Below are 26,480 nucleotides of genomic sequence, written 5' to 3' on the forward strand. Positions count from 1 at the left end.
AATTTTTTGTGTTTTTTTACGAATAGTTATTAATTGAATGTTTCTGTAGTCTGTGCTGGTAAAATGTCGAACTTTTTAAGTTTAATAAATAATTTATGCGCTGAGTTACGTTCGGAAAAAGTTACAACCCGTAACAAAGCAGCAGAGCAGTTGGATGACCATCTCAGTTCGTCTAAAAATGAACTATTTGCGCAGCTGGACAAGCGCAACGATATTGATGTATCTTGGACAACAATCTTTAATAGTGGCATAGATGCGATGATTAAACATGCTATTAAAGTGGATGAGGCAAAAAATTCGAAAAACTATCAAACAATGCGTAATAAAAATTATGTTTTCAGTGCCATTGTCCAGAAATTGATAAACTACAATTTAGAAGGTGGGTGGGGCTGGAGAGAAGTTTCTTATAGTTTTTAATAATACTAAGTAATTTCAGATCCGGAGCATTTGTTTACCAAGTCCACGTTATTTAATGCTCTGCAGGAAGGCTTTAAATCTAGAGCTGCTCTGGAGTATTTCAGTGATACATTTTTGAAAATTTTAAATGAGGCTCTTTTCAAGTCTCCTGTTTATGTGCGTGAATTAAAATTAAATGAATTTAGTAGTAAGTAATGGAATTTATTTGATTATAATGGAGTGTTTTGTTTTCTAATAAGGTTTTTTTTTTAGTTATATTGTCTTATTTGTTTGAAACTAATATGGATAAAAATCATATTTTTCTATTTGCCTCACTAAAATCTATCAATAAAACCATTGAATTATCTCATGAATATGTGCAAATGACTTCTGATGTTATTGCCTACTTTCCGGATGTTAAAGACTTTGCTCGTAAAGCTATAAAGGATTCGCAGAAGGCTGATATTATTAAGTTGTACTATTTAATGGTTTCACAGGTTTGTAAGAATTTTCTTTTAATTTAAAAAATTTTTGAAAAATGTAAATGTTAATTTTTCAACATTATTTCAGCATTCCGTTGATTATCATAATGTTGTTTGTAATGGTCTCCAGGATTTATTGCCCATTATAATTGGATTTTATCAAATTGATATGAAAGCAGAAACAAAGGTTAGTCTAGTATTACAAAGATAAAGTATTTCCCGGAACAACCCGATTTTAAAATTATTTTGTTTATATTTTTAAGGAACTTCTTTTTCAATCTGTCCTAATATCACTTCAAACACTATATCCCTACATCAAACAAGGTAATAATAACACCATCAATATAGTACTGTGTGATACATGGCCTAAAACTTTAAAGAAATTAAGAACTGTGGTGGAAATGGATATTAAAGAACGAAGCAAAAGTTATTACCAACAAAGTCGCTTACAACAAAATGATAAATATCTAAAGATTTTTATAAAAATGTCAGCTTTAATAATATATTTGGTAAATTTAATGTAAATTATTAACAGACATTTTTAAATTTAAGTCCTTGTCTTTAGGATAATTGGCATATTGAAAACAACGCAAATAAAGAAGAAGAATCAATGGAATCCAGAGCAAAAATTTCGAAACTAGAAGATAAATTGGAAATTATGTTAAATTTAGTGCAGCCAGCTAAACTGGAATTTAATGAAATTTGGTAAGCAAACATAAAATATTTGTTTTCTTTTATATAACATTTAATTTATTTTTTTCTTTACTTAGGCTTTCCATACTATCGGAATTGGTTAGGGAAATCCAAAGCATTATAAATATTACCAATTTTCAACCTTTATTGGCTTTAAATCTTACTATTTTGAAAAATTATAAAAATAATAAAAATCTTAAAAGTATAAGATTATGTTTGACTGAACTTTTGAATAAGGAAAAGCAGTTTAGAGCTAATAAATACATACCTATAAACTACTGTCAAGATGAATGGCATAAAATAGTAAAAATTTTAACAACAGATACCTCCGCTTGCAATGAAATTATACATGAGAAACAATTGTTATTGCAGCAACTTATTAATCATCATAAACTAACGGCAGAAGACTGTACTTTACTACTTAATTCATTTATGACAAATGCTGCCTTAAAACGTTCCGAGTGTGTTTTAACCATACAAGATATCTTAAAACAGGCCGATGTCATGGGTTTGGATAAAACCTCCCCTCTCATAGGCCAAACCATACAATGGCTGTATGGCGAAAGAGATAAAAATGAAGCGAAAACCATTTTGTTAAATATTGAACCTGTCAAGCCTGCATTAATAGCTGAAACTTGTGCCATAGCGGTTATAAATTTCCTAGATGAAGCTGTATTAAAAACTCCCTCTCATTTACTTTTGCCAAATGATAAAAATCTTAATCTGGACATGTTGCAGTTTAAATACAATCGCAAATTTTTATGCCTGGAAAGGCATGGCAAAAGTATTAAAGATATACAACAAAAACAGCACCTTAACAAAACAAACGAACAAAAAAATTGTTTATTTCAAGCTAACTATGAACTGCTAATGAGAACTTTAAATTTTGAAACTTCCAAAGGTACCAGCTGCAAAGATATTATTTTAGATCTACAATCGTTATTAAAAATTTCCTTACTCATGAAGTCTTTGTTGATGTTTGAAGTGTTTGATGAGTCTTCCACTTTTATGCAGTGTCCCTTGATTAAACGTATTGGTTTCTTTCTCAGCCATTTGGAGGTAATTAGCTGGCAAACATATTTATTTTTATAAAATTCATTTGAGTTTTTATTTATTTTAGTTACAATTCAAAAATAATTTACCGAATAACATGGAACGTTCTGCATTGTGTGAAGTTTTAAACATTTTGGATAATGTTATTGTTTGTTTTACCAGCAATGTCTGCCTTTTACAGTACCTAGAGAATCAACCCATTGAGGAAATGATACAATTTTTGGGTGCTGCCTTAAAATTGAGTGGTAAGTTTCCCTATCACTTTACTCTAGCAGGGAATCATTTGGAGTCTAAAGAATTTGTGAAATTGTTTAAGAATTTTTAACTTTTTAAACTTCTAGCAAAAAAACAAACTCAACAATGTGAATTCGATGACTGGACCATTGTCACTGAAACCTGTTTAAGTATCTTGGCCACCTTGTGTGCCAGCACCACACACTGGAATGAAGCATTCGAACACATTACACGATTTAGTTTCAATACTAAAACACACACAATGATTATACTAAAATTAACTAAGGTTTGTTTTTTTTAGCAAATTTAAAGTAATTAATTTATAATAAATCAAATTTTAGATTTTCTGTTTGCAAAAATCTCATTACGAAGAAATTGGCCATTGGTTTGTTAACAAATTGAAAACTATATTTAAATTTTACCATACAAATGTGGAAATAATGTTTGAAATTGTTGAAATGTTACCAGGTAAACTAACTAAACTATAAGTTTATATTTCTATTTTTTAATAATTTCTTTTTCCAGCCATTTTTGTATATATCCAACAATATGAAGAGTGTCTTGATGACATGCTATTGGCAATGTTTTCTTTATTTAAAATTTCCTTTCGCAAATCCTATTCAGTCCAATTGACCACAAAAATTATAAATAGTGTTTGTTATATTGTGCGTGATTGTCGTGATATTTATATACAAGATAGTTTTCGTAATATTTGTTTGTCGGTTGTTAAGTTTTTACCCTTTACCTCGTTGGAAGTACAATATGCCGCCATTACCACACTGACCGCCTTAATGGACATAAATTGGTTAAAAAATAGCAAGTGTGATATAGAAATATATTATGACTTTTGTAAAAAAATTTACGAATCCATTGAATGGAAAAAACTGCAGTTACCCAGCTCACAAGCCGAAGGACCAGATCAACTACAAAACAGTATTGCCTTAAATGTACAACTTTTGGTATCGCTATTGGCATTTAGCTGTTATCATAGGGATGTTGCTCTGCACGAATTGTCATTTGTGTGTTCTTTGTACAAGTTAACAGAGGGTAAGTTTGGAATATTTGTAGAGGTTAATATTAAATTAGTATGTGTTTGTTTGTTGAATTATTTTTAGCTGATCTCCATGAATTGCAAGGCATTGCCACGTTTTATAATACCACTTTAACGGAAGTGATTAAACCCTGTATTTCAAGTGCCATACATAATTGGATTTCCAAATCATATCCGATTTTAAAGTAAGTATTTTTTAAAGAGTAAAAGTCAATATGTTAAATTCAATGTGAAAAATGGTATTATTGGAGTCAGCAATGTAAACATTATATTAAAATAATTATATATTTTTTTCTGAAATTAATAATAATTGAAATTTTGTTTTGGATTAGGTGGAATATTAGGTTCGATTTCGGCCTGACAAAATCTGTTTCTAGAAGTATTAAAAATCCCATTTAAATTATATTCACTCAGACTACCGTCTTATACTCAGACTACCGTCTATTATACTCAGACTACCGTCTTATACTCAGACTACCGTCTTATACTCAGACTACCGTCTTATACTCAGACTACCGTCTTATACTCAGACTACCGTCCTCTACTCAGACTACCGTCTTATACTCAGACTACCGTCTTATACTCAGACTACCGTCTTATACTCAGACTACCGTCTTATACTCAGACTACCGTCTTATACTCAGACTACCGTCTTATACTCAGACTACCGTCTTATACTCAGACTACCGTTTTTTATTCAGACTACCGTCTTATACTCAGACTACCGTCTTATACTCAGACTACCGTCTTATACTCAGACTACCGTTTTATACTCAGACTACCGTCTTACCGTTTTATACTCAGACTACCGTCTTATACTAAGACTACAGTCTTATACTCAGACTGCAGTCTTATATTCAGACTACCGTCTTATACTCAGACTACCTTCTTTCTTTTTTAATATATATATTTTTTAAGAAATAAAAGTTATTCTATAAAATTTTTCACATTTTCCAGATTTCCTTTTTATATTTGTTATAAAAGCAAACAAGATTTCATTATAGAAAATCTAGAAGAAATTGTTGCTTTTTTGTTGTTTTATGGCAAATCTGGAGACTTGAACCAGCTTAAAGACTATGGTTCCCATGAAGAACTTTTAAAGGTATTAAATGTAATCTTAGAATACCTTAAACTTGCAGTAAAATAATTTTCTTTTTAGATTGCTATACCCATTATACGTGCATATATCTTAAGCAGTCAGTGTCCAGCTAATACGAATTCCGAATTTAAAAATAATGTTAAAAACCTGATGGGTTTAGATTTTTCCAAAATTAAAAATGAAGCAAATACCTGGAAAATAATGTTTACGATAGTCGATACACTTAAAGATGATAAACATTCCCGTGAGATGGCTGGTTTTCCTATATACTTTCAGGCAACAAAATGGTATAATATTGACTATAACTGTTTAAGATCGGTGTTAAATCTTTATATAGTAAGTTATTATTTAAGCTGGCACAAAATCAGAGATTTACTTGAATATATTCATTATTTTTGTCCAGAACAACAACACGAATGAAGCTAAATCCGATGTACTTAAGAATTTCATCTCCAAATACCCTTTACGTTTGGTCAAAACATTTGGAGCTTTAAAGAAAAGCTGCAGTGAATGTATATTTCCCATCGATTCTTTGAAACAATTCTACAAGTTTTACACCTTGGCCGACATGGTCTTAGACACTCTTCATCTTGCCTCAATCTCACAAAATCTAACAAACTATTTTACACGAGATATAATCTACTACTGCCTTCATTGCATGGACTCGGCCAAACTTAATGATCTGCAGAAACTGTCATTTAAAGCTCTCGAAAAGTTTCTAGATAAAATTCAACATTTAAAAGATATCGATCATTTAATGGAAAAACTTTTACCCATTATATGCAAATCTATAGTACAATTATATAAAAATACCTCTTGCTTAGAGATGCAAGAAAAAGCCATTGAAGTTTGTGATAATTTAATTCAGAATTATAAATATTGTATACGCGATAAAGAAAATTTGAAAAATGAGTTCTCTATTGATGAAAAATTTGTTAATATAAAAGCTATTTTGGATTTACTGCCAGATACCAGTGATAACTCTAATGAGTGGCAGAATTTCTTTAAAATATTTCTGGAAAATAATAATAATAATACTCAGGATACATTGAAAATGTTGCAGCATCATGTAAGTTTTTTTTTTATTTCTTAAGTAATTTGAATTATTTATAATAAGTTTTAATAATTATAATTATAGATTTCGAAATGTAAACGTTACTTGGCCAATGACAGTGATTTACTTTATCGTTTAATAAGACATCTTTTGCAAATTGTAAGACAAATTCAATTTGAAAATATTAGCTTAGAGGCTCTTAAATGTTTGGGTGAAATAGGACCCTTGAGTTTAAATCAAATATCTTATTATTTTGAGGCTGAGCATAGCACAGATGAGGTAAGTTAGATTTGTTATGACTTAAAATAGTATAACATAATTTACTTTGTTTTTCTAGAAGTATGATGTTATGTTACAAATCCAGCATTTTTACAAATCGATTTATTTAATATTAGAGAAACTTCTAGATACATTCCAATATTCTACACACTTTTATGTGATTGAAGTGGCTCAGTATTTGGCAAATTCAAAACATGGTCAGGATCTATTAGGTAAGAAATATTTAATTTACAAGACACAAGTGTAATACAATGTGAACGAATGAAACATTTTTTCTATTTTCAAATTACTTTCCAGAAAACTTTCCATATTTTTCGGTATTTCGCTCCAATTTAAACCACAACTATTTGGATAACTATGACAGCATTCCGGTCTTAGATTGGTTAAGCGTTCTCAAATCAACAGAATCACACGATTACGACGAATGGATTTGTCGGTTTATTGCGCAAATCTATCAGCAATGTAATTGGCTAGAATTCCAAGAATTAGCAGATAAAGATTCATATTTTGCCGAACATTCTTTAATGCCATTCATACGATTATTGCTGCAGTGTACGGAACAGCCGCACATGAATGCTATTATACAAATGTTGGAATATTTCTTTGAAGAATTTATTCAACATCACAATGCAGCAAATGGTGGAGAAATGAAAAAGATTTACAAGGATAAGCGTGTTATAAATATGATATTAAATATATGCGAATGTATACGTATTAATAATAATTGGTAAATATTTAAAAAAAAAAGTTAATCCTCCATAAATTATATTATTTATTTGTATATTTAGGAACTTACCTTTGAAACTCTTAAATGTTGCTTTGGCCTGTAATTTTTGCCAAGCCTATTTCTTGTCCATTATCTACTTAGAATTGTGGGCTATAGAAGAACAGGAACAAAATAAAGCCACAAATGTAGAGATAATGTCAAGTCCTCAATTTCAGGAGATAGCTAGAAAGGTAATTTCTTTTATTTAACCATAAATAATATAAAATCTTTAATTTATATTCTATTCAAGGCCTACGATTCTATTGGTTGTAATGATGCCATTTCCGGTTTTATAAATCCCCTCAATTCTCGCCTAGACTATTTAAATCTCACCAATAATTGGTCTGACATACTCATCGAGTCTAATGATATTTCTTCGAATAGCAATGCCAACTATCTTTGCAATTCGATTTTAAAACGTAATGGCATGTTTAATCTGGTCAATGCAAATGTAGATAAATCTTGTGTAGATTATGAAATCTGTTGGCGTTTGTGTCGTTGGGATACCGTTGTTGAGGGTCATTCCAAAGTTGATACCCTGAATGACATGGAATATGAATTTGAAAAACATAATTTTAATGCTTTAAAGTGTCTCTACAATAAAGAAGAAAATAATGCTTTGGCCGCCATTACAAAGTCTAGACATTGTGTTTTAAATATTTTAAAAGAAATCAGTGTGGAATGTTTGCAAAGTGTTTACAAATATATGACTTGGTTGCAATTGTTGCAACAATCAGAAGACTTTTGTTTGGTAAGTGTATGAATATTTAAACCTTTTCTATTTTGTTAATACATATGTTTATTTCAGATTCAATTTTCAAAATCCGTGCCAGTTGAACATATATTCGAAAAATGGCAATTGGAATCGAATGATTTGCTGTATGGCAACTTTACATGTAAAGAACTGATATTGTCACATCAAATCTCATTGTTCCAAACGGCCGGTATAAGGGCCAATCGAAAAATTAATGAGTTTTATAAGGTAAGGATTAATGAAGAGATTTGGTTTACTAAATTTTGAATTTAGTTTAATCCACCGGACTATGAAATATTTCAAATATCTGTTCATTCCCGGGAACTCCTGGGAGGTTTTTAGTACTTTTAAGTATAAAACCAGTGATTTGATTTTTAAATTTGACAAATTTTCTGTTGTTGGCAACAAATCTGTTTTATCTGTGCGGAAATAAACTGTAACTTTAAGAAGAAAACTTATAAATAAATTCCCAAAATTTTCTGACAAATAATTACCGGAAATTTATAAAAATTGCCGGAACGGTGAACCAAATTTGTTCATCAATTTCATTTATTCAAGAAAAATGGTTTGTGATCTTTATCTTAAAGAATACTTTGGTGAAGAGTATAAGTATGGCTCCCTCACTTGTTTTATTACATGTGAACCGGTTCATATTGAACTAAATGAAATGTGAACCGGTTCATGTAGAATCGAATGAAATTAAAATTAATATGTTTTCGAATCTCAATCTTAAAGTATACTTTGGAGAAGGGTATAAGTATAGCTCCCTTAATAATATATAATATTTTATTACATGTGGACCGATTCGCATTGAACTTAATAAAATATGAACCGATTCATATAGAATCAAATGAAATGAGAACCAGATCTTAAATTTTTTGGAAAATATTTGCTACTTTGACTCCAAAATTCGAAACTTCAATATATTTTTTCCAGCTGTTTATTTCATAAATTTACCAATTAAATATATTTCATTCATTGATGATTGTATGAAAAAAATAAAGGGATGATTTACTTCAAATTTAAGGAATTTCGAAAGCTCGTTCATATCTGGATCTAAATAGAAAAATAAGATAAAAGTTCAATTGAAGAATTTTCTAGTTAATCTAAGGAATTCAACCGTATCTGCAATCCGGAAATTAGTATTACAAATATCTCAATACTTGAATTCTCTTACCTTCGGGATCAAGTCCAGAATTAGTTTCGTTGATGTAAAATGAAGCTCTAAAAATTACGTCCGCAACTTTTATTACATCCGAAGTGTCGCACAGACGTTGAAACATGCTGGACATGCCCAACTAGAAAGACACAAAATAAGTAATACACAATTAATTTTGAAAAAGAATTTTCAAGTTTTCCTACTTACATTTTTCAATTCATCTGTCAGAGATCTTTCCACTACAATTTCTAATTTTGGGAATAGAAGTACCACCCAATCCCTGCTCAAATACGAATCAATACTGCTGAGAGAAAATGATTTTAAATTGTTTTCCAGATCCTTTATACCTCGAAGTGAATTGGGCAATAAAATCACTAAGGAAGTATCTCCATCACTGTAAGGTACCTTAAAGGCTTTAGCATTTAATTGAGGAATTTCTCCACAATATATATTTGCTATATGGTTTAACATATCCACCTCAATTATCTCGAATTCACTTGCATAAAAAGGCCTTTTTAGAGTGTAATAGATATTGTATCGAAATATGTTCTGAAAATGAATCTCAGTGGACAACACTAATTGTACTTCTTGGCCAACTGTCGTTAAATAGTAAGATTCTTTACAGATATCACTATATAACCAGGCTTGAATAGTATCTTGTACATCCAGATAAATGTCTTTAACGATTTCATTATTTATCTCTATTGCAATATGATTTAACATTTTGACCAACTGATTTTGATCGAACCTGTCGTTAAATAGTAAGATTCTTTACAGATATCACTATATAACCAGGCTTGAATAGTATCTTGTACATCCAGATAAATGTCTTTAACGATTTCATTATTTATCTCTATTGCAATATGATTTAACATTTTGACCAACTGATTTTGATCGAACCTGTCCCAAAGAGCCAAATAATTCACTGCAATGTCATAGGTAGGTTTTTCATTCAAATCGAAATTGTCTTCGATTTCGAGAGCAGTATCATTTTCAGCATTCATGCTTAATAAAATTAAAAGTGTTGCTAAAGGGAAAGCCGATAATAACTGATTTTGCTTAGGTTGCGATATGGATAATCTGTTAAATAGTTGCTGGCCAAAGGTTTGTAATTTAACAAAATTTGCCATTGACAGTATGGGTAAAACCAGAAGCAAATATAAAACTAAAACTCGAACACAATTGTGTTCTACAATAATAAAAAAAAATATATGTAGAAATATTTGTTGATATAGTACTGAAAAAGGTTATTTCAATACCTTTATTCTTCAACATCTTAAAACTTTAAATGAACTACATAGTTCTTGGAATTAAATTTAAGTATATAATTTTAAAAGTATGAAAAGAAGCGTATGACTAATTTAATTATTTTAAGTTTCTTGTTCAATTTAAAAGCGAAACCATGTATAATTTGTAATAAACAGAATTTATTTTCCACTTTATACATGTGAATTAGTGTGGACCTTATATTGGACTTTTGTTTTTTCTGTGCTCCCAAGGACTAAATACTACAAAAAATCAAAAAATACAATTTTTTAAGTCAATTTCGCACATCAATTAGGCCATTACGAATGTTGACTACCTCAATAAATGTTAAAACTATTTTATATTTATAAATCGGTGACTTTTTGAATGAAACACAGGTTTTTTTATAAAAAATAGTTTTATTTTTCAATATAGTCTCCTTTGAGCTCTATACACTTTGTTTCTCCATTTCAACTTCCAAAAAATACGATTTATCGAGGTCATCAGAATAGGTATTTGTTTGTGAGATGATTTCATCGTAGCAGTCAAATCTCTTTCCGCCGGGTTATTTCTTCAGGTTTGGAAACAAGAAATAGTCTCTCGTAGCCTAATTCGATTGCGAGCAATCGGTTTTGCCATTTAGTGGAAAGCTTTCTCATACCCAAGCGATAATTCAAAATTTAAAAAGCTGAGTCATGTGAGATGTCTATGACCTCAACTGGGTGTCCAGAACGTTCGGCACGTTCATATGGAATCAAATTAAATATGAACCGGTTCATATTTCATTGGATTCACTATGAATCGGTTCATATTTAATTCGATTCCATATGAACCGGTTCACATGCACGGAAGATGCCGAACGTTCTGGACACCCAGAATCGAATGAAATATGAACAGGTTCATATAGAATCGAATGAAATGTGAGCCGGTTCATATAGAATCAAATGAAATACGAACCGGTTCATATATAATCGAAAGAAATATGAACCGGTTCATATATAATCGAATGAAATATGAACCGGTTCATATAAAATCGAATGAAATGTGAACCGGTTCAAATAGAATCGAATGAAATGTGAACCGGTTCAAATAGAATCGAATGAACTCTGAACATTTTCATATAGAATCGAATGAAATGTGAACCGGTTCATACAGAATCGAATTAAATATGAACCGGTTCATATAAAATCGAATAAAATGTGAACCGGTTCATATAAAATCGAATGAAATATGAATCGGTTCATATAAAATCGAATGAAATGTGAACCGGTTCAAATAGAATCGAATGAACTCTGAACAGTTTCATATAGAATCGAATGAAATGTGAACCGGTTCATACAGAATCGAATTAAATATGAACCGGTTCATATAAAATCGAATAAAATGTGAACCGGTTCATATAAAATCGAATGAACTGTGAACTGGATCAAGTAGAATCGAATATGTGATAGAATCGGATAAAATGTGAATTGATTGAAATGTAATATAATCGAATTAAATTTTAATCGGTTCTTATAGAACAGAATAAAATCTAAACCAGTTCATATATAATCGAATGAAACCTGAAGCGGTTCATATAATTTGAATCTAATAAAATGTGAATAAAAGAAGATCTTACTGAATTTATTTGGTCTAGCATTTTAAATAATATAATTTGTTGATTATTTTACAATATTAACATTTTCTTAAATTACAGGAAAATCCCATTGAGAAGTGTCTATTAAAATGTGTACGCGATTGTAAAGCTGCCGGAGAAATTAATTTAGCTAAGCATTATATTGCCAAATTGAAAAATATGCCCACAAATAATGTACAATTAAAGGTAAACTAAATGAATTAAAAAATCAAAGGTATTTTAATTAACAACTTGTTTAAAATGTATTCAATACCTGTAATGTAACTATACGACCTTTTATATTTTATAATTTTTCTTTGCCACTTTACCAGGTCTCTTCCCTTTTGGAGGACGTTGATATTTGCATGAAAACCAATAAACCAGAAATTACCAAAGCCATACTTCATCACATTTTCAAAAATAAAGAGTTTCAATTTTGCCAACAACGTGTTACAGCCATGCAAATGAATGGCGAATATTTGATGGAAACGAATACAGAAACATTTGATACTGTTTTAAATAAATATTTTCTGGGCTCCTTGGAGGCATTAAACAAATTCGACAAGACTAAGGAGACAATTTTGCAAAAGTTTCCCAAACTGTTTGAATTAAGTGATTTTGCTGAATTTGAAGAAAAAAGTAAAAAGAGTGCTTACGAAATTATTGCCAAATATGCTGATAGAGAATATACACAGGTAGGAGTAATAATATTATTTACAATGTTATAAAAATGTTACATTATTTTTTAAATCAGTTAAATACTTATATAAATTCCGATGAATTCAACATGAAACGTCAAATTATGGAGCTTAACCGTCAAACAGCCAGCACTGTGGGTCGCCAAGTACGCGATCGTGACAAGCAAATCAGTGCCAATTTCATGAAAAGAACTTCCAATATCGATGAACAAGAAATTCAGTTGATAGAACAAAAACTTACCGCCTATTTGTGTGTAGCAGTTGAGAACTATATTAAATTCACCTGCCTTGATGCGGCCATATCAAGTCCGGTGATTTATCGCATTATTGGTTTGTGGTTTTCCAATAAACAAAATGAAACTTTACGCATAAAAATCCAAGAGAACATTTCCTCTGTGCCCAGCTATAAGTTCATTTGTGCTCTGAATCAAATGACGGCTCGTTTGAATTCCAAAAATCCCGAATTTATAGAACTACTCAAAGATGTAATGATACGTTGTGTCCAAGAACATCCACATCAAACACTTTATCAATTGTATCCCATTGTATATGGCCACATTGATGGCACCGAAAATAAAACAGATTATCGTTCAAAAATTGCGCAGGATATTATAGCGAAGGCTAAAAATAAATCGAATGCTAATATAATTAAACAGTTGGAGAGTGTTATACCAGGTGAGCTGGGTTTTTTTTAAATTTGTGTAACAAAGTAGAGGTCGTAAAATTAATAATATTTAAAGTTTTTAACATTCATACAAAAGTGGATTTTCCATTAGTTTCTTTATTTTATCTATCTCACATTTCTTTTAATATCAATCTCGATCGATCATTCTTCAAACCTAGCAAACAATATACTAATTTTTAGAAAACTAAATTATTTTATTATGGTTTTAGCTCTTATTGATTTTGCAAATACTGAAATATCAGCTGAAAATAAAACTGGTGCCACACCTTTAAGTGACAAATTAAAAAAACAGAAAAACTTAGATGCCATTCATTGTCCCACAATCGACTTGCCTGTGCGTATTGATTTGGAATACTCCATTACAAGTAAGTTAGACTTTGAAAACTTAGTTTGTAAGCAACTATGTATAATTAAATTGCTTATTTTAAGGCATTATAAAATGGGATCATAAAGTTTCCTTAGTCGGTGGAATCAATGCTCCTAAAAAACTACTATGCCTTTGTTCTGATGGCATAACGAGACCTCAATTACTAAAAGGCAAAGATGATTTGCGGCAAGATGCTGTAATGCAACAAGTTTTTTGCATGATTAATAATCTTTTAAAACAAGAACCAGCCGCAGTGGAACGTAAACTTCTGATAAGAACCTATAAAGTTGTACCATTGTCGACCAGAAGTGGACTTTTAGAGTGGTGTGAAAATACGGTACCAATTGGTATATATTTAACAGAAGCTCGTAAAAAGTACCGTCCCAAGGAGTACAGTGTTAATAAATGCCGTCAATTGGCCCATGTAAGTTCAATTGACAGAAAAACTTTTTTTATTATTACATACATAGATTTATATTCATAAATAATTTTTAAATTCATTAAAGGCTGAAATTTGGCATTTATACAATACAATATTAGCTATGTTCAATAACTAAAAGTTGTTACTAGTTAGTAACAATTGTTACTGGAAAAGCGTTCATTAACTCAAAAAACTTTCGAAAGTTCCAATGTTATGTTCGAAAAAAATTTAAAACTTAAAATAATCTATAGATCATTCATAAACCTTATGACAATGCTATATTATGTTCGAAAATTCGAATTTAAGTTCGAACATTTTTTAAAACTGTTAAAATAATCTCTATATCATGAGAATTTTTAAAAAAAGAATCTCGAACTTAAAATTTTTAAAAAAATCAAAAATTTCTTTAATTTTAAAGTATTTTCAATATAGTATCGGAATATATGTAAGCTTTTAAATTATTTTTGAAAACTCAAATTAAAATTCGAAATATTCAAGGAGCTCTAAAAAGAAGAATATAAAATCTACTATTTATTACATTGTAGCAACAACCCAGCATTAGGAAAATGTCGCGACAAGCTTTTATATCATATAAATTGTACAATGTAATAAACGATTTGATTTTAATGAAAGTTTATTTTCATCTTTTTAGAGCATTTAAATGAAAGCTTTTTTAAAATAGTTTTTATTATTATTTTATATTATTAATTATTTGCTTTTATTTTTAGCAACATCTGAAATCCGATGCTGAGAAACGTTTTCAAATACATCATCACATTTGCAAAAGTATCAAGCCGGTATTTCATTACTTTTTCTTTGAAAAATTTTCAAGACCTGGCGTTTGGTTTGAACGTCGACTAGCTTATATAAACAGGTAATTAAAAAAATTGCATTTCATACATATTATGTAATCTATTTATCACATATGTATATGTATATTATTAGACTTAATTTCCAAAAAAAAATTGTATTTTGATTTTGTGATATCATACCTTTTTAGAAGGTTTTTGTTAAAAATCAGTAGTTTCTGCTGAAGATATGCAGCAGAAGGACTGGAACTTTTGCAAAAAATATCTAAAAATACCATTGTGATCACTGATGTAAAAACCTAAAAATGTATGATATCACAAAATCAAAAGTTTTTTTAATCGAAGCCTACTACATATATTTATATACCTAATTTCATTCATTGCTTATCAAATTCATTATTCACCACATTATTTCTTAGTTCTGAAATTTAAACAATTTTCTTTTCAAATCTTTAAAATCGAGAAGGGTATAATCCGTTTGTAATTTCTACATTTTTCATTTCCGACCCTATAAAGTATATATATTCTGGATCCTTATAGATAGCGGAGTCGATTAAGCCATGTCCGTCTGTCTGTCTGTTGAAATCAGTTTTCTGAAGACCCCAGATATCTTCGGCATCCAAATCTTCAATAATTCTGTCAGACATGCTTTCGAGAATTTTGCTATTTAAAATCAGCAAAATCGGTCCACAAATGGCTGAAATATGAGGAAGAAACCAAGACAACCTCGATTTTTGACCTATTTTTGACCTATATATGGATTACTAAGAGCTAGTTTCTTACTTGTCAGTTAAACTCAGCTTAACACGCTGTTATATTAATCCTGAAACATATTTTGCCGGAATTTAACCAATGATTGTGTTTCTCACTAGTGGATTAATTTTGTTAGCATTGCCATACTTTTCAGTCAAATCACATGTTTATTCTTCAAATTTTTTCATATAAATATGGCAATACTATACATTTTATAAGAAAAAGCAACCGCGTTACATAACTATTTTGTAAATTTTAACTTTCTAAAAGAAAAAGCGACATAAAAGTATATAAAATGTATATTAGAAATTATATTGATGTTAATAAAGCAAATAAAAACAAAGAGCTGCTGTGCTGAATTGTTTATTTTATTTTCCATCTGTTTGTGCTTTGGCATTTTATACTTAGGTTTAACTCACCAATGATGCTCCGTTAAACCTAGATTATATAGCATATAAACAATAAGTGAGAAACACAATTTTTAGTTTAATTTAGGTTTAAGCGAAGAATGTAGATTATCTCTATCCCAGAAACTAGCTCTAAGACATTAATATAGACAATATGGATATCTAATGATAGATATTTCAAAGACATTTGCAACGACGTATATAAGACCATAGTAAGTTGGACCTACAATGGGTCAAAATCGGATAAAAAAATTTTTAACCCGAATTTTTTTTTTCACAAACAAAAAAATTCAAAAAAAAAAAAATTAAATTAAAAAAAAAAAAAAAAACAATAAAAAAATTTTTTTTTACAAAAAATTAAAAAAACAACTGAAAAAATAAAATTTTGTTTACCTAAAAATATTTAAAATTTTTAAGTATAATTTGGTGAAGGGTATATAAGAATATAGCACTCTTACTTGTTTTTTCTTGTAATTGCAAAGGACTGCTAGCAAGAAAATTGCAACATTTTGAAATCCATAATCTATGGTTTACAACAGGAATTGTGTGTGGAAAAAGTGCTTAGTAAACCATTATTAACTTTAATAATCGTTTTTGAATATACAAGTATTAAAAGTAAATTCCCATGAGCATTTAGAAATAGAGTTTTTTAAGAACTACATAATGTTTTATTTAGAATTTAAAATTGAGAAAATTTCAAATGATTTTCATATTATTTTAAATAAAAAATTAAGAAAATACTAAATTAAATTAAGAATCACCTTCCAATAAAGAGGGTTTCCAAATTCTTTTGTAAAAAGTGAATTTTAAGAGATAAATTTCATTAAATTAGAAGTGAAATTATGGTTTATAAATCACATGATGCTATGCAGAACCACGTAAAATCATAATCCGGTATAGTTATGCGAAGCCCTAACTTAAAGATAATATGAGTGCGAAACGTAAAATTCGAGGGCACACCATAATGAGTACGACGCGCAAATTATTTACCCCTCCAAAGCGGTAAACTGTATTTCAAATGTTTTGTTTTTTTTTTCACTGTTTTCCTAATTGTCAGATCTGCAGGATTTAGTAAAAATTTGTTCATATTCATTAAATACTGCAAACTGCCCTACAACATTTTCCAAATTTTACAGGAGAATAAAAAATGTATAAAATTAGCAGTAATTTTTGTTAAAAAACATCGGCAGTGCCGAATATTATAGATAAATATTAAATATTATAAAGGCTTGAGTACAATTTTTGTTGATAAAAAATTTGAAACAAAATTTTTTGTTGCTGTGAAAAAAATACTGGTTAAAAAATATTTTTTGCGATTTTGATCCATTGTCGGTCTGAATTTTTATGTCGTCGTTGATCTATTAATGACTTAAGGTAGGTTCACACATGGTAAATATTTGACAAAATAAATAAATTATATTTGAATTCTTTAATTTATTTCGAAAACTTATTTTACTTAGGATGATTCAAAACAAAAAAATTAGTTTTATTTTATTTGATGCTGATTGATCTTACAAAACCCTTGTAAGAGTAAACTCGTCAAACAAATTTGTTCTGAAAAAAGTGGTTACCCTTTTTTGAATCCATTCCCAACACCTAATTCTTAAGCTTCATTCAAATAGAATTCATTCATTGTTGAATTAATTCATAATTCATTCAACCTTTGAATGATTAAATTTTTGTTAATTCAAATCTAATACAAATTAAATTAAAATATTTTTTCTTCATTCAATATTATTTTTGTTTTGCTTTTAATCATTTACAAAATTAATTGCAAAATATTTACTTAAGCCTTTTTGTAATAGACGTGAAATGAAGACAAATTTGATCATACAATACATTTTTAAAGCTATTTTGTAATAGATTTGAAATAAAGAAAAAAGTAAGGAAATAATTCTATAAAGAATGAATTATCAAAGGAATGAATTTAACATATTTGAAGTTGAAAGGAATTAAGAATAAGAATTAATTCATTAATTTAAGAGATAAAATTTAATTCGATTTTGAAAATGGAATTAAGAATTAATTTATTTGAATTCTTAATTCGAAATATGTCAGACATATCATACTCAATTCCACGGTCTAAGTATATACCTAATGAATGTCGTACTGGGAGTTCCTTGAAATACCAGATTTAAAATTTTATAGTTCTTACTGTCTCCACAACAAGATTACTGGTGTATGGAACATTTTTTGAATATATCGAGTCATAACAGCAAAAAAGACGTAAGCGCCAAAAACCAAATATTACAGGGGAAGGTTTTTTTTTAAATATCCTTGGTTGAAGTCTAAGTATTACCGTGAAATTGAGTATGTATGCACAGTTACTTCTTAACTATATATTGCATTTATTTTATTTCATACATTTCCAAGATAACGGGTATTTATGTCGCTTACGTCTTTTTCGCTGGCAGTTACACCCTTCCAATTTTATTAAAAACACAAGTTAATGTTTAAATTTTTTTATATTGTTCAAATTATATTCATTTACACAAATTCAAATTAACGTTTTTAACCTTAAAAAACTAATATTAATTAATTTGTTAAAACGAATAAAGACGTAAGCGCCATTTCTTGTTCACAAAATATGTAGAAAAAACAATAAATTGTACTTACATCTAAATTGTTTTTGCTGTAAAATCATAACGGTACATTATACAGCGATGGTATTTTATGAGATGATGCGAATGATCGAGAACTATCGATATTTATCAAAAAACGAAAATTGGTAATCATGGCGCTTACGTCTTTTTGGCGGTTATGGCTCGATATAGTTTGATAAGTGGATTAAAATCAATAAAAATAAATAGTTTGATATAGATCAATAAATAACCGATTTTCGTTAGTTAGGGCCGTTTGCATTTCATTACATTTATTACACAATTCAGTAACAAAGTACATAATTACAGAAATCTACTGAATTTATTTTTTCTTTAATAAAATGTGCAATTTTTTTTTTAAACTTAAGTGTGGCCACCACCTCCATGGTGGGCTTTATATTAGGCCTAGGTGATCGACATTTGCAAAATATACTCATCGATGAAAAAACAGCAGAAGTGATACACATCGATTTTGGTAAGTTCTCCTTATAATAAAATTCAAAAAGTGTATTCTAAATTTCTTAAATTTAGGCATAGCTTTTGAGCAGGGCAAAATAATGCCGACACCAGAAAATGTACCATTCCGTTTGACACGTGATATTGTAGCCCCCATGGGTATTTGTGGTGCCAATGGTGTTTTTAAGAAATCTTGTGAAACTACAATGACCATACTAAGGCGTCATCAAGATGTTATAACCACTATATTGGAAGTTTTACTGTATGATCCATTGTATACATGGAAAGTTATACCGCAAGTTGATAATGGAAATCCGCATGTTAATAAATTACGTAAGTTTAATAAATTTGTATGTTACATAGTATAAAACAGGTATATTTTATAGATGAAGGAACAAATTATATGGCCCAGCGTGCCTTATTAGCGGTTCAAAATAAACTTGAAGGTAAACAGAAAGGAATCTGTGGTACTGCCAGTGTTGCTGTACAAGTGGAACGTTTAATCAATGAAGCTATAAATAGTCGTAATTTGGCTATGATGTTTTATGGCTGGGATCCATATTTTTAAATTCATACATACATATTTACTTTTATAATTGTTTTTATATTTTTTGTAAATAAAAATATACAGTCAAACAATAAAAATATGGTAATTTCTTTAAAAATAATCAAGTATCATAACAATTTAATAAAATAAATCATGGTATTTATTACACAGGTCAACAAATAAAGAAAAACATTTTGGTGTTGAGATACCAATAGTGGTTTTATATTTTATATTATTGGTAACACCAATAATGTTTTGCATTTTTCTCTTAAGTATAGCTTTGGATCTACCGTAACTTTAACAATTACATGGAATACATAAAAGAAAAAAGTTTACCGTACTGCGAGAACATTGACAATCTCCCGGAAACTATTCGGCTGCAAAAGACCTTATCTCGGGATCATACCAATGGTCTCTGAATGCTGGTACGTACACTGAGCCACCGCAGGATACCTGCAAACTTCTCCTGGATACTCACTTTCCTGGTTCAATGTCTTTCAGTCCAACTCCGATTCATACGTGGATTCCCTCAATATCCAACAGTAATCGCCGGTTGGTAGGTAGAATCTTTGGTATAGAACGGGTAAAGTGGGCGTTATCTAAATTTAGCCCATTTAAATCCCCAGGAACAGATGGAATTTATCCATGCATTCTACAAAAAGAAGGTGACAATATTGTCCCTCAATTATCGAGAATCTTCAAATCAAGTCTATTGGCTTGTCATGTGCCAACGACTTGGCGTGAGGTAAAAGTGGTCTTCATACCTAAGGCTGGGGGCAAATCTGAACAATTGCCTAAGTCGTATAGACCAATTAGTCTCAGCTCGTTTTTCTTGAAAACGATGGAGAAACTACTCGATAGTTATATAAGAGAAACATATCTTTTGGTGAATCCAATACACCGCTTCCAGTTTGCTTATCAACCTGGTAAATCTACGGTGACTGCCATTCACCATGTGAATGGTGAATGTCAATAAACGCTTTGTGCGTTTATTGACATTCAGGGGGCCTTCGACAACACGCCACACAGTGCTATTGATCTAGCACTGCATAGAAAGGGAGTTCCTTATATTATAAGGAAATGTATTTTGGAAATTCTGTCATCAAGGGTTATTAAGTTGGACTTAGGAGGATCATCGAAGACCATTAGGGCAACTAGAGGATGTTCACAAGGTGGCGTACTATCGCCTCTATTGTGGACTCTTGTCATCGATGAACTTCTGGAAAAACTTAATAACTTAGGTTTCCGCTTAGTAATCTCTGTTACTGGGTGGGTAGCATGCAGACTGCTCTGAATATAACCACCAAGTGGTGCTTGGAAAGGGGGCTGACCATTAACCCAGCCAAAACAATTCTTGTACCATTTACGAAACGAAGAGTTATTAGACTCATAGAGCCTACATTGAATGGATCATCTATAGGGTTTTCTAAGGCGGTAAAATATCTTGGGTTTCCACTTGATAGGACTCTCACTTGGAATTCTCATTTATCCAACACTATCAAAAAGGCCACTAGGGCAATATATGCCTGCCAGCGTCTTTTTGGTAGAACGTGGGGGTTAAAACCGAAGATGATTTACTGGTCTTTTATTACGGTAATTAGTCCAATAATTTCATATGCTGCATTGGCATAGTGGAAAAAGGTAGAACAGGTGTCTGCGAGAGCATTACTTGATAAAGTATATCGCCTCATCTGTGTCTCTATTACTGGGTCCATGAGGACCTGTCGTCCCACTCATGCTCTGGGTGCAATCCTACACATCCCACTCTTACATTTATTGGTAATGGAGGAGGCCTATAGGAATGCATACAGACTACCGGGAATATCCCGTGTAATGCCGGGAGATCTGGTTGGGCAAATGTGTATTCTAGGCATCTTTGAAAATTATCCTAGTATTGCAATATCGGACTATATGTCAGCAACTCTGGTGTTAAATAGGAAGTTTAGGGTCCTTATACCTGAAAGGGACGAGTGGTTAAGCCAAACATGTTGGCAAAATAATGCCGATCAAGTATGGTTTACTGATGGTTTCAAACAGGCTAAAGGTGACACTGAGGCTGGTATCTATGGTCCCAATTTTCAAAGGGGTATCCCAATGGGTACATTTCAATCAATATTTCTGGCGGAGATTTACGCCATCCTTATATGCTTCAATGAGTGCTTAAGAAGGAGACTAAGGAATAATAGGATATTTGTTATGTCTGATAGTCAGGCTGCTCTTTGAGCATTATCATCATGTGAAGTGAGGTCTGGTGTTGTTATGGACTGCTGGACATCCTTGAATGAACTCGGCGCACACAATGAACTTACATTGTGCTGGGTACCTGTCCATGAAGGTCACGCTGGCAATGAATGCACTGATTGTCTTGTTGCGTTCGACGCTCATTTATAGGTCCTGAACCGTTCTTTGGCATCCCACGTGGATACTAGAGTGTCCAAAAAACCGGCAAATTTTAAAAACCGGTTTAACCCAAAAAGTGTGTTTTTGAAAAAACCGGTTTTGATTATTGCCTTTTAAAAAAACTTGTTAAACGGTTTCGGTTTTTATCTTCAAAAAACCGGTTTATATTAAATTTTTATTTAATATGAAAAAGGTCTCCTTAAATTTATTTTTATTTGTGGACGCTAATAGGAAATGTGTTAAGAATTGTGTACTAAATCTTCGGAAATTTATCATTTTTGAATTCTTAAGGCTCTATCTTTATGCAATTATTTTATATATTTTACGAAATATTGTCAAATGCTATAATTTTCTATAAAATAAATCAATATTTTTAAAAATGATATCAAAGTTTTTCATATTTATGATTGAATTAGCTTTAGAAAATATATTTCATTAAAACCGGTTAACCGTCTTACAAATCCGGTTTGTCAAAAAACCGAAAGGTTAAAAAAACCGAAACCGGTGGAGTTTACAAAGATGAAAAAACCGGTTGACAAGTTTTCGGTTTTGGATACTCTAGTGGATACACTATGGAACGTATTCGTTCTTGGGTTGAATCGCAATTTGCCCGTTTTTGGGGTAACCTACCAGGACTAAGATATTCCAAACGATGCATCACCCTCTCCAGACGTAGATCCCAGTTGTTGCTTTCGCTCAGAAAGGATGACCTGAGGATACTTACTGGGTTATTCACTCGACACTCTGGTTTAAAGTATCACCAATGTATGTTAGGTAACGTTGAGAATGAACAATGCAGGTTTTGTGGACTTCATGCCGAAACCTCTGAACATGTTCTTTGCGACTGCCCAATGCTGGCATTATGCAGAACTAAATGGTTGGGAAGGGCCTTAATGGCCCCGAGAGACGTAATTGAGCTCTCACCAAATAGAATACTTGGCTTTATACGTAGCCTAAATCTGTTAGGATGAAAAATCGAAGGCTGCTCAAAAGATAATTTGGGTCGCAGTGCGTAGAGCCTCACTAATAATAATAATTACCCTCTGCTAAAAGGCCTCTACTATACTCAGACGATGTACCAACATCTATCAGAGTGTATACTAACTTGTGTGATATAAATTTATCTACTGTTATACTTCATCTAATTACAAAAAAATATCTAAAGTTTTGTTAGTAAATTTTAAATACTGTGATTATTTTTATTAAATATTTGTGATACTTCAATATTTTTAAAAAATTACCATAATTTTTTAAAAAAATTAATGTGCAATTAATGTGACTGTATAGAGATTTTAATTTTAATAAAAGGATTTTGTTTAAAGATTCAGTAGTATATTTAATAGTGGTAATTTAAAAGACTTGTTATAACAGTTCCAGTGTTTCCGAGAGTTCTTTCCTAAGGCAAAACGTTTCGGTTTATACAGCACTCGCTGAGCTCGTTACCGAGTATGACTCTGGTCGTTCTGGAGCAAAGATCTAATTGTCGTTGCAATGAGAAGAGAAGATGTTATTATTTTCATTGACGTTTAATAAGTACAGATTTACGTTTAATTGTTCAATTATTCGGGGGTTGCAAATAACTTATTTGAATAATAATTGTAGATGATATAAACGAATTAGAGCATTATTTCTATTCACTAAATACTTATTTTATTTGTTCTTATTGAAATATTTCCCAACTTCATTATATTTTTTCGACAGACCTATAAGAAAGTAATACATAAATTCTATTGATTTACTAAATATAACAAATTTAAACTTATCCACATTTCTTCTAATACAACGTATAATTTATTTTCAATAACTCAAGTGTGGCCACCACTTCTATGGTGGGCTTTATATTGGGCCTCGGTGATCGACATTTGCAAAATATACTCATCGATGAAAAAACAGCAGAAGTGATACACATCGATTTCGGTAAGTACTAGGGACGAAACGTAAAATTTCGATAAAAAAATAATTTTTGAACCCTTGTTTCTGAATTTGATAACATTTGGTATGCATGTTTTCGCTGGCCATACAAAAAGTTCTTCAAAATTTCAAAATTCGCCTTAGTTTGGTTTTTTTATAGGTTCAAAGCTCATATAAGACTAAGTTTATACAAATCAAACAACTAATTACAAAGATAACAATTACAAATTATAAACATATTTCCAAGATAATTTTTAGAACTTGTTCCAAAATCTCTAGTTCTAGAACGACTATAATCAGAACCACTTCCGATTCTTTGATAACAACCATAGAACTAGTTATAACGCAACTACTTCTAAAACCCGTTGTGAAAAAAAATGTTGTGATTCTTCAGAAATTCTAGAGAGTTTAATAGGAACTAGTTACACATTACTTCTAGAGTATTTCTATAGAACACAAACTAGTTCCGGAAGAACTTTGTTTATACAGTGTAAAATGTTCTTCTTGAATAACGATGTACAAAAATTTAACATATGGGCGGATCTATTATTCTAATTGCATTAGGTACGTTAAAAACAACTGAAATTGATATCGATTCTTTTTCAAAATAACGTTAACAAACGTTAATTTTTTTGTAACGTAATAAAAGAAACGGCAATTTCCTTAATTGGTTCCCAGAACTAGTTCCAAGTATGACAATCGCTAATAAAAAAAACAATGATGGATGAACTAGTTCTAGAAACCTTCTTAAGAAGGTGTGAAAATTTCAAGCAAAAATCATTGATTAGAGAACTGATTCCACAACCATTCCAAGGAAGTGGCAATGGCTTCGTAACGATTCCATGGAACTTGTTTCGAAGGTGACAATTGCAAACTAGAATGAGTACTTGCTAAGTTCTAGAACTAGTTGTGGAACTAATACAATTTTTCTTGGTTTTTTTGATTATTCTATGAAATATTAGGACATTTTTACTAAATATTTATTATCCCGTGATCCCCTCATGGTCCCACTTTGATTTTGTTTGTGAAGTTAACCATACAATGGATTATAATTGAGGAAAATCTTTAGAAAATGGAAGATATATTTTTTTTAGATAACCTTTGTTCAAGTATGATCTTTCGTTTCTATATCATGTGTAAGTTATAGGCAATTGAAATTTACCGATTTAGTACCATTCTTATATAAAATTTGAACTTTAAACCAAAGCGAATTTAAAATGTTTGAGCATCTTAAACTTCTGTATGACTTTAAATAAGCTGTGTACCAAGTTTTAACCAATTTGGAATAGGTAAGGTCCAATGCCTTGTCGAAAAACTTATTTCCTCCCTATAATTAACCTCAACCTTATCTGAAACTACAACTAAAATATATTCTTTAAAATTCTTAAATTCAGGCATAGCTTTTGAGCAGGGCAAAATAATGCCTACACCAGAAACTGTACCATTCCGTTTGACACGTGATATTGTAGCCCCCATGGGTATCTGTGGTGCCAATGGAGTTTTTAAGAAATCTTGTGAAACAACCATGACCATATTAAGGCGTCATCAAGATGTTATAACCACCATTTTGGAAGTTTTACTTTATGATCCATTGTATATATGGAAAGTTATACCACAAGTGAATGATGAAAATCAAAACGGTAATAAATTGAGTCAGTTACATAGAAATTTTCATTTAAATTTTAATATAAAAATATTTGTTTCTTAATTTACAGATGAAGGAACAAATTATATAGCCCAGCGTGCTTTATTGGCGGTACAAAATAAACTTGAAGGTAAACAGAAGGGCATTTTTGGAACATCCAGTGTTGCTGTACAAGTAGAACGCTTGATCAATGAAGCCATGAGTAATCGTAATTTAGCTATGCTATTTCCGGGCTGGGACCCGTATTTATAAACTATTTATTTGTTTTTGTTTATATATTTTTTCATAGTTTTTAATAAAGAAAAAAAAGCATGATTTAAATGTTGCTTCGCAACTCGAATCTTAATGAAATAAAAAGTTTAGAGTTCAAAAAATATATGTGAAATGAGAAAGCTATTCGAAAGCTATATTGAATAATCTCGTAATTATAGTTCTCAAGATATTCAGAAATAACTGTTTAATTTTTATGGGAGGTGACTCACATCCTGTACCGATCCCTCCTTTTTTTGGTTAAACTTCATCGAGTGATACGAAATTGATTCATATAAAGTTTGAAGACTCACAATTATAGTACTAGAGATTGGAAAATAAAAACTAATTTTCAGGCAAACTCTGTATGATAATGATAAGCACCCCTATCGCGAATCAACATTTCACATGAAATATTTTCCTTTTTTCGTTCATCAACTTTGTTCACGTGAAAAAAATTCCCCTTGTTGTGAAATTTTTAGATGGAATTTTGTATTTGAATGTAAAGTTCATCATGATATTCCCGATAGCAATTTTCCCTTCGAGGGAAATGAATATTTCATGGGAACAAAATTTCACATGTTATTGCCGATAGGGGTGAAGAAATTAATTCGTAGAAAGTTTAAATACTTTTACGATTATAGTTCTTCAG

At 30.6% G+C, this 26,480-nt stretch overlaps 2 protein-coding genes across 3 annotated transcripts; one reads left to right on the plus strand and one right to left on the minus strand.

The window, feature by feature from the left end:
* On the plus strand, positions 1–25,888 carry tefu (Serine/threonine-protein kinase tefu). 2 transcript variants are annotated; one of them, XM_065508226.1, is made up of 30 exons: positions 1–379; positions 437–604; positions 670–893; positions 967–1,065; positions 1,142–1,387; positions 1,444–1,583; positions 1,649–2,630; positions 2,692–2,869; positions 2,966–3,144; positions 3,200–3,326; positions 3,384–3,905; positions 3,974–4,094; positions 4,867–5,011; positions 5,069–5,344; positions 5,412–6,077; positions 6,147–6,341; positions 6,400–6,553; positions 6,639–7,068; positions 7,130–7,298; positions 7,358–7,858; positions 7,916–8,089; positions 11,962–12,087; positions 12,213–12,575; positions 12,635–13,253; positions 13,473–13,628; positions 13,693–14,054; positions 14,780–14,925; positions 23,834–23,940; positions 25,329–25,574; positions 25,650–25,888. In XM_065508226.1, the coding sequence occupies exons 1-30, from the start codon at positions 64–66 to the stop codon at positions 25,829–25,831; spliced, it is 8,319 nt and encodes a 2,772-aa protein (XP_065364298.1). In that variant the 5' UTR covers positions 1–63; the 3' UTR covers positions 25,832–25,888. The 2 variants fall into 2 exon arrangements, with proteins under 2 accessions (XP_065364298.1, XP_065364296.1); XM_065508224.1 differs by lacking the exons at positions 23,834–23,940; positions 25,329–25,574; positions 25,650–25,888 and adding exons at positions 18,989–19,095; positions 19,152–19,409; positions 19,463–19,651.
* LOC135959191 (serine protease inhibitor 27A-like) lies at positions 8,788–10,205 on the minus strand. The gene is made up of 3 exons (XM_065510277.1): positions 9,228–10,205; positions 9,039–9,159; positions 8,788–8,917 (listed from the first exon to the last, which is right to left on the minus strand). The coding sequence occupies exons 1-3, from the start codon at positions 9,741–9,743 to the stop codon at positions 8,802–8,804; spliced, it is 753 nt and encodes a 250-aa protein (XP_065366349.1). The 5' UTR covers positions 9,744–10,205; the 3' UTR covers positions 8,788–8,801.
* Positions 25,889–26,480: the final 592 nt, after the last annotated feature.

Source organism: Calliphora vicina, chromosome 4 (genome assembly GCF_958450345.1).
Source record: "Calliphora vicina chromosome 4, idCalVici1.1, whole genome shotgun sequence".
NCBI classification, from domain to species: domain Eukaryota; kingdom Metazoa; phylum Arthropoda; class Insecta; order Diptera; family Calliphoridae; genus Calliphora; species Calliphora vicina.

What these genes read in the sequence shown, in the direction of transcription:
- tefu (XM_065508224.1), top strand. Translation starts at nt 64, where the DNA reads ATGTCGAACTTTTTAAGTTTAATAAATAATTTATGCGCTGAGTTACGT. An exon ending in ATATGAAAGCAGAAACAAAG is followed by an intron (nt 1,066 to 1,141) that starts GTTAGTCTAGTA and finishes TATATTTTTAAG; the next exon opens with GAACTTCTTTTTCAATCTGT. An exon ending in ATACGTATTAATAATAATTG is followed by an intron (nt 7,069 to 7,129) that starts GTAAATATTTAA and finishes TTGTATATTTAG; the next exon opens with GAACTTACCTTTGAAACTCT.
- LOC135959191 (XM_065510277.1), bottom strand. Translation starts at nt 9,743, where the DNA reads ATGTTAAATCATATTGCAATAGAGATAAATAATGAAATCGTTAAAGAC. An exon ending in TGACAGATGAATTGAAAAAT is followed by an intron (nt 9,160 to 9,227) that starts GTAAGTAGGAAA and finishes GTGTCTTTCTAG; the next exon opens with TTGGGCATGTCCAGCATGTT. An exon ending in TTCTGGACTTGATCCCGAAG is followed by an intron (nt 8,918 to 9,038) that starts GTAAGAGAATTC and finishes TTTTCTATTTAG; the next exon opens with ATCCAGATATGAACGAGCTT.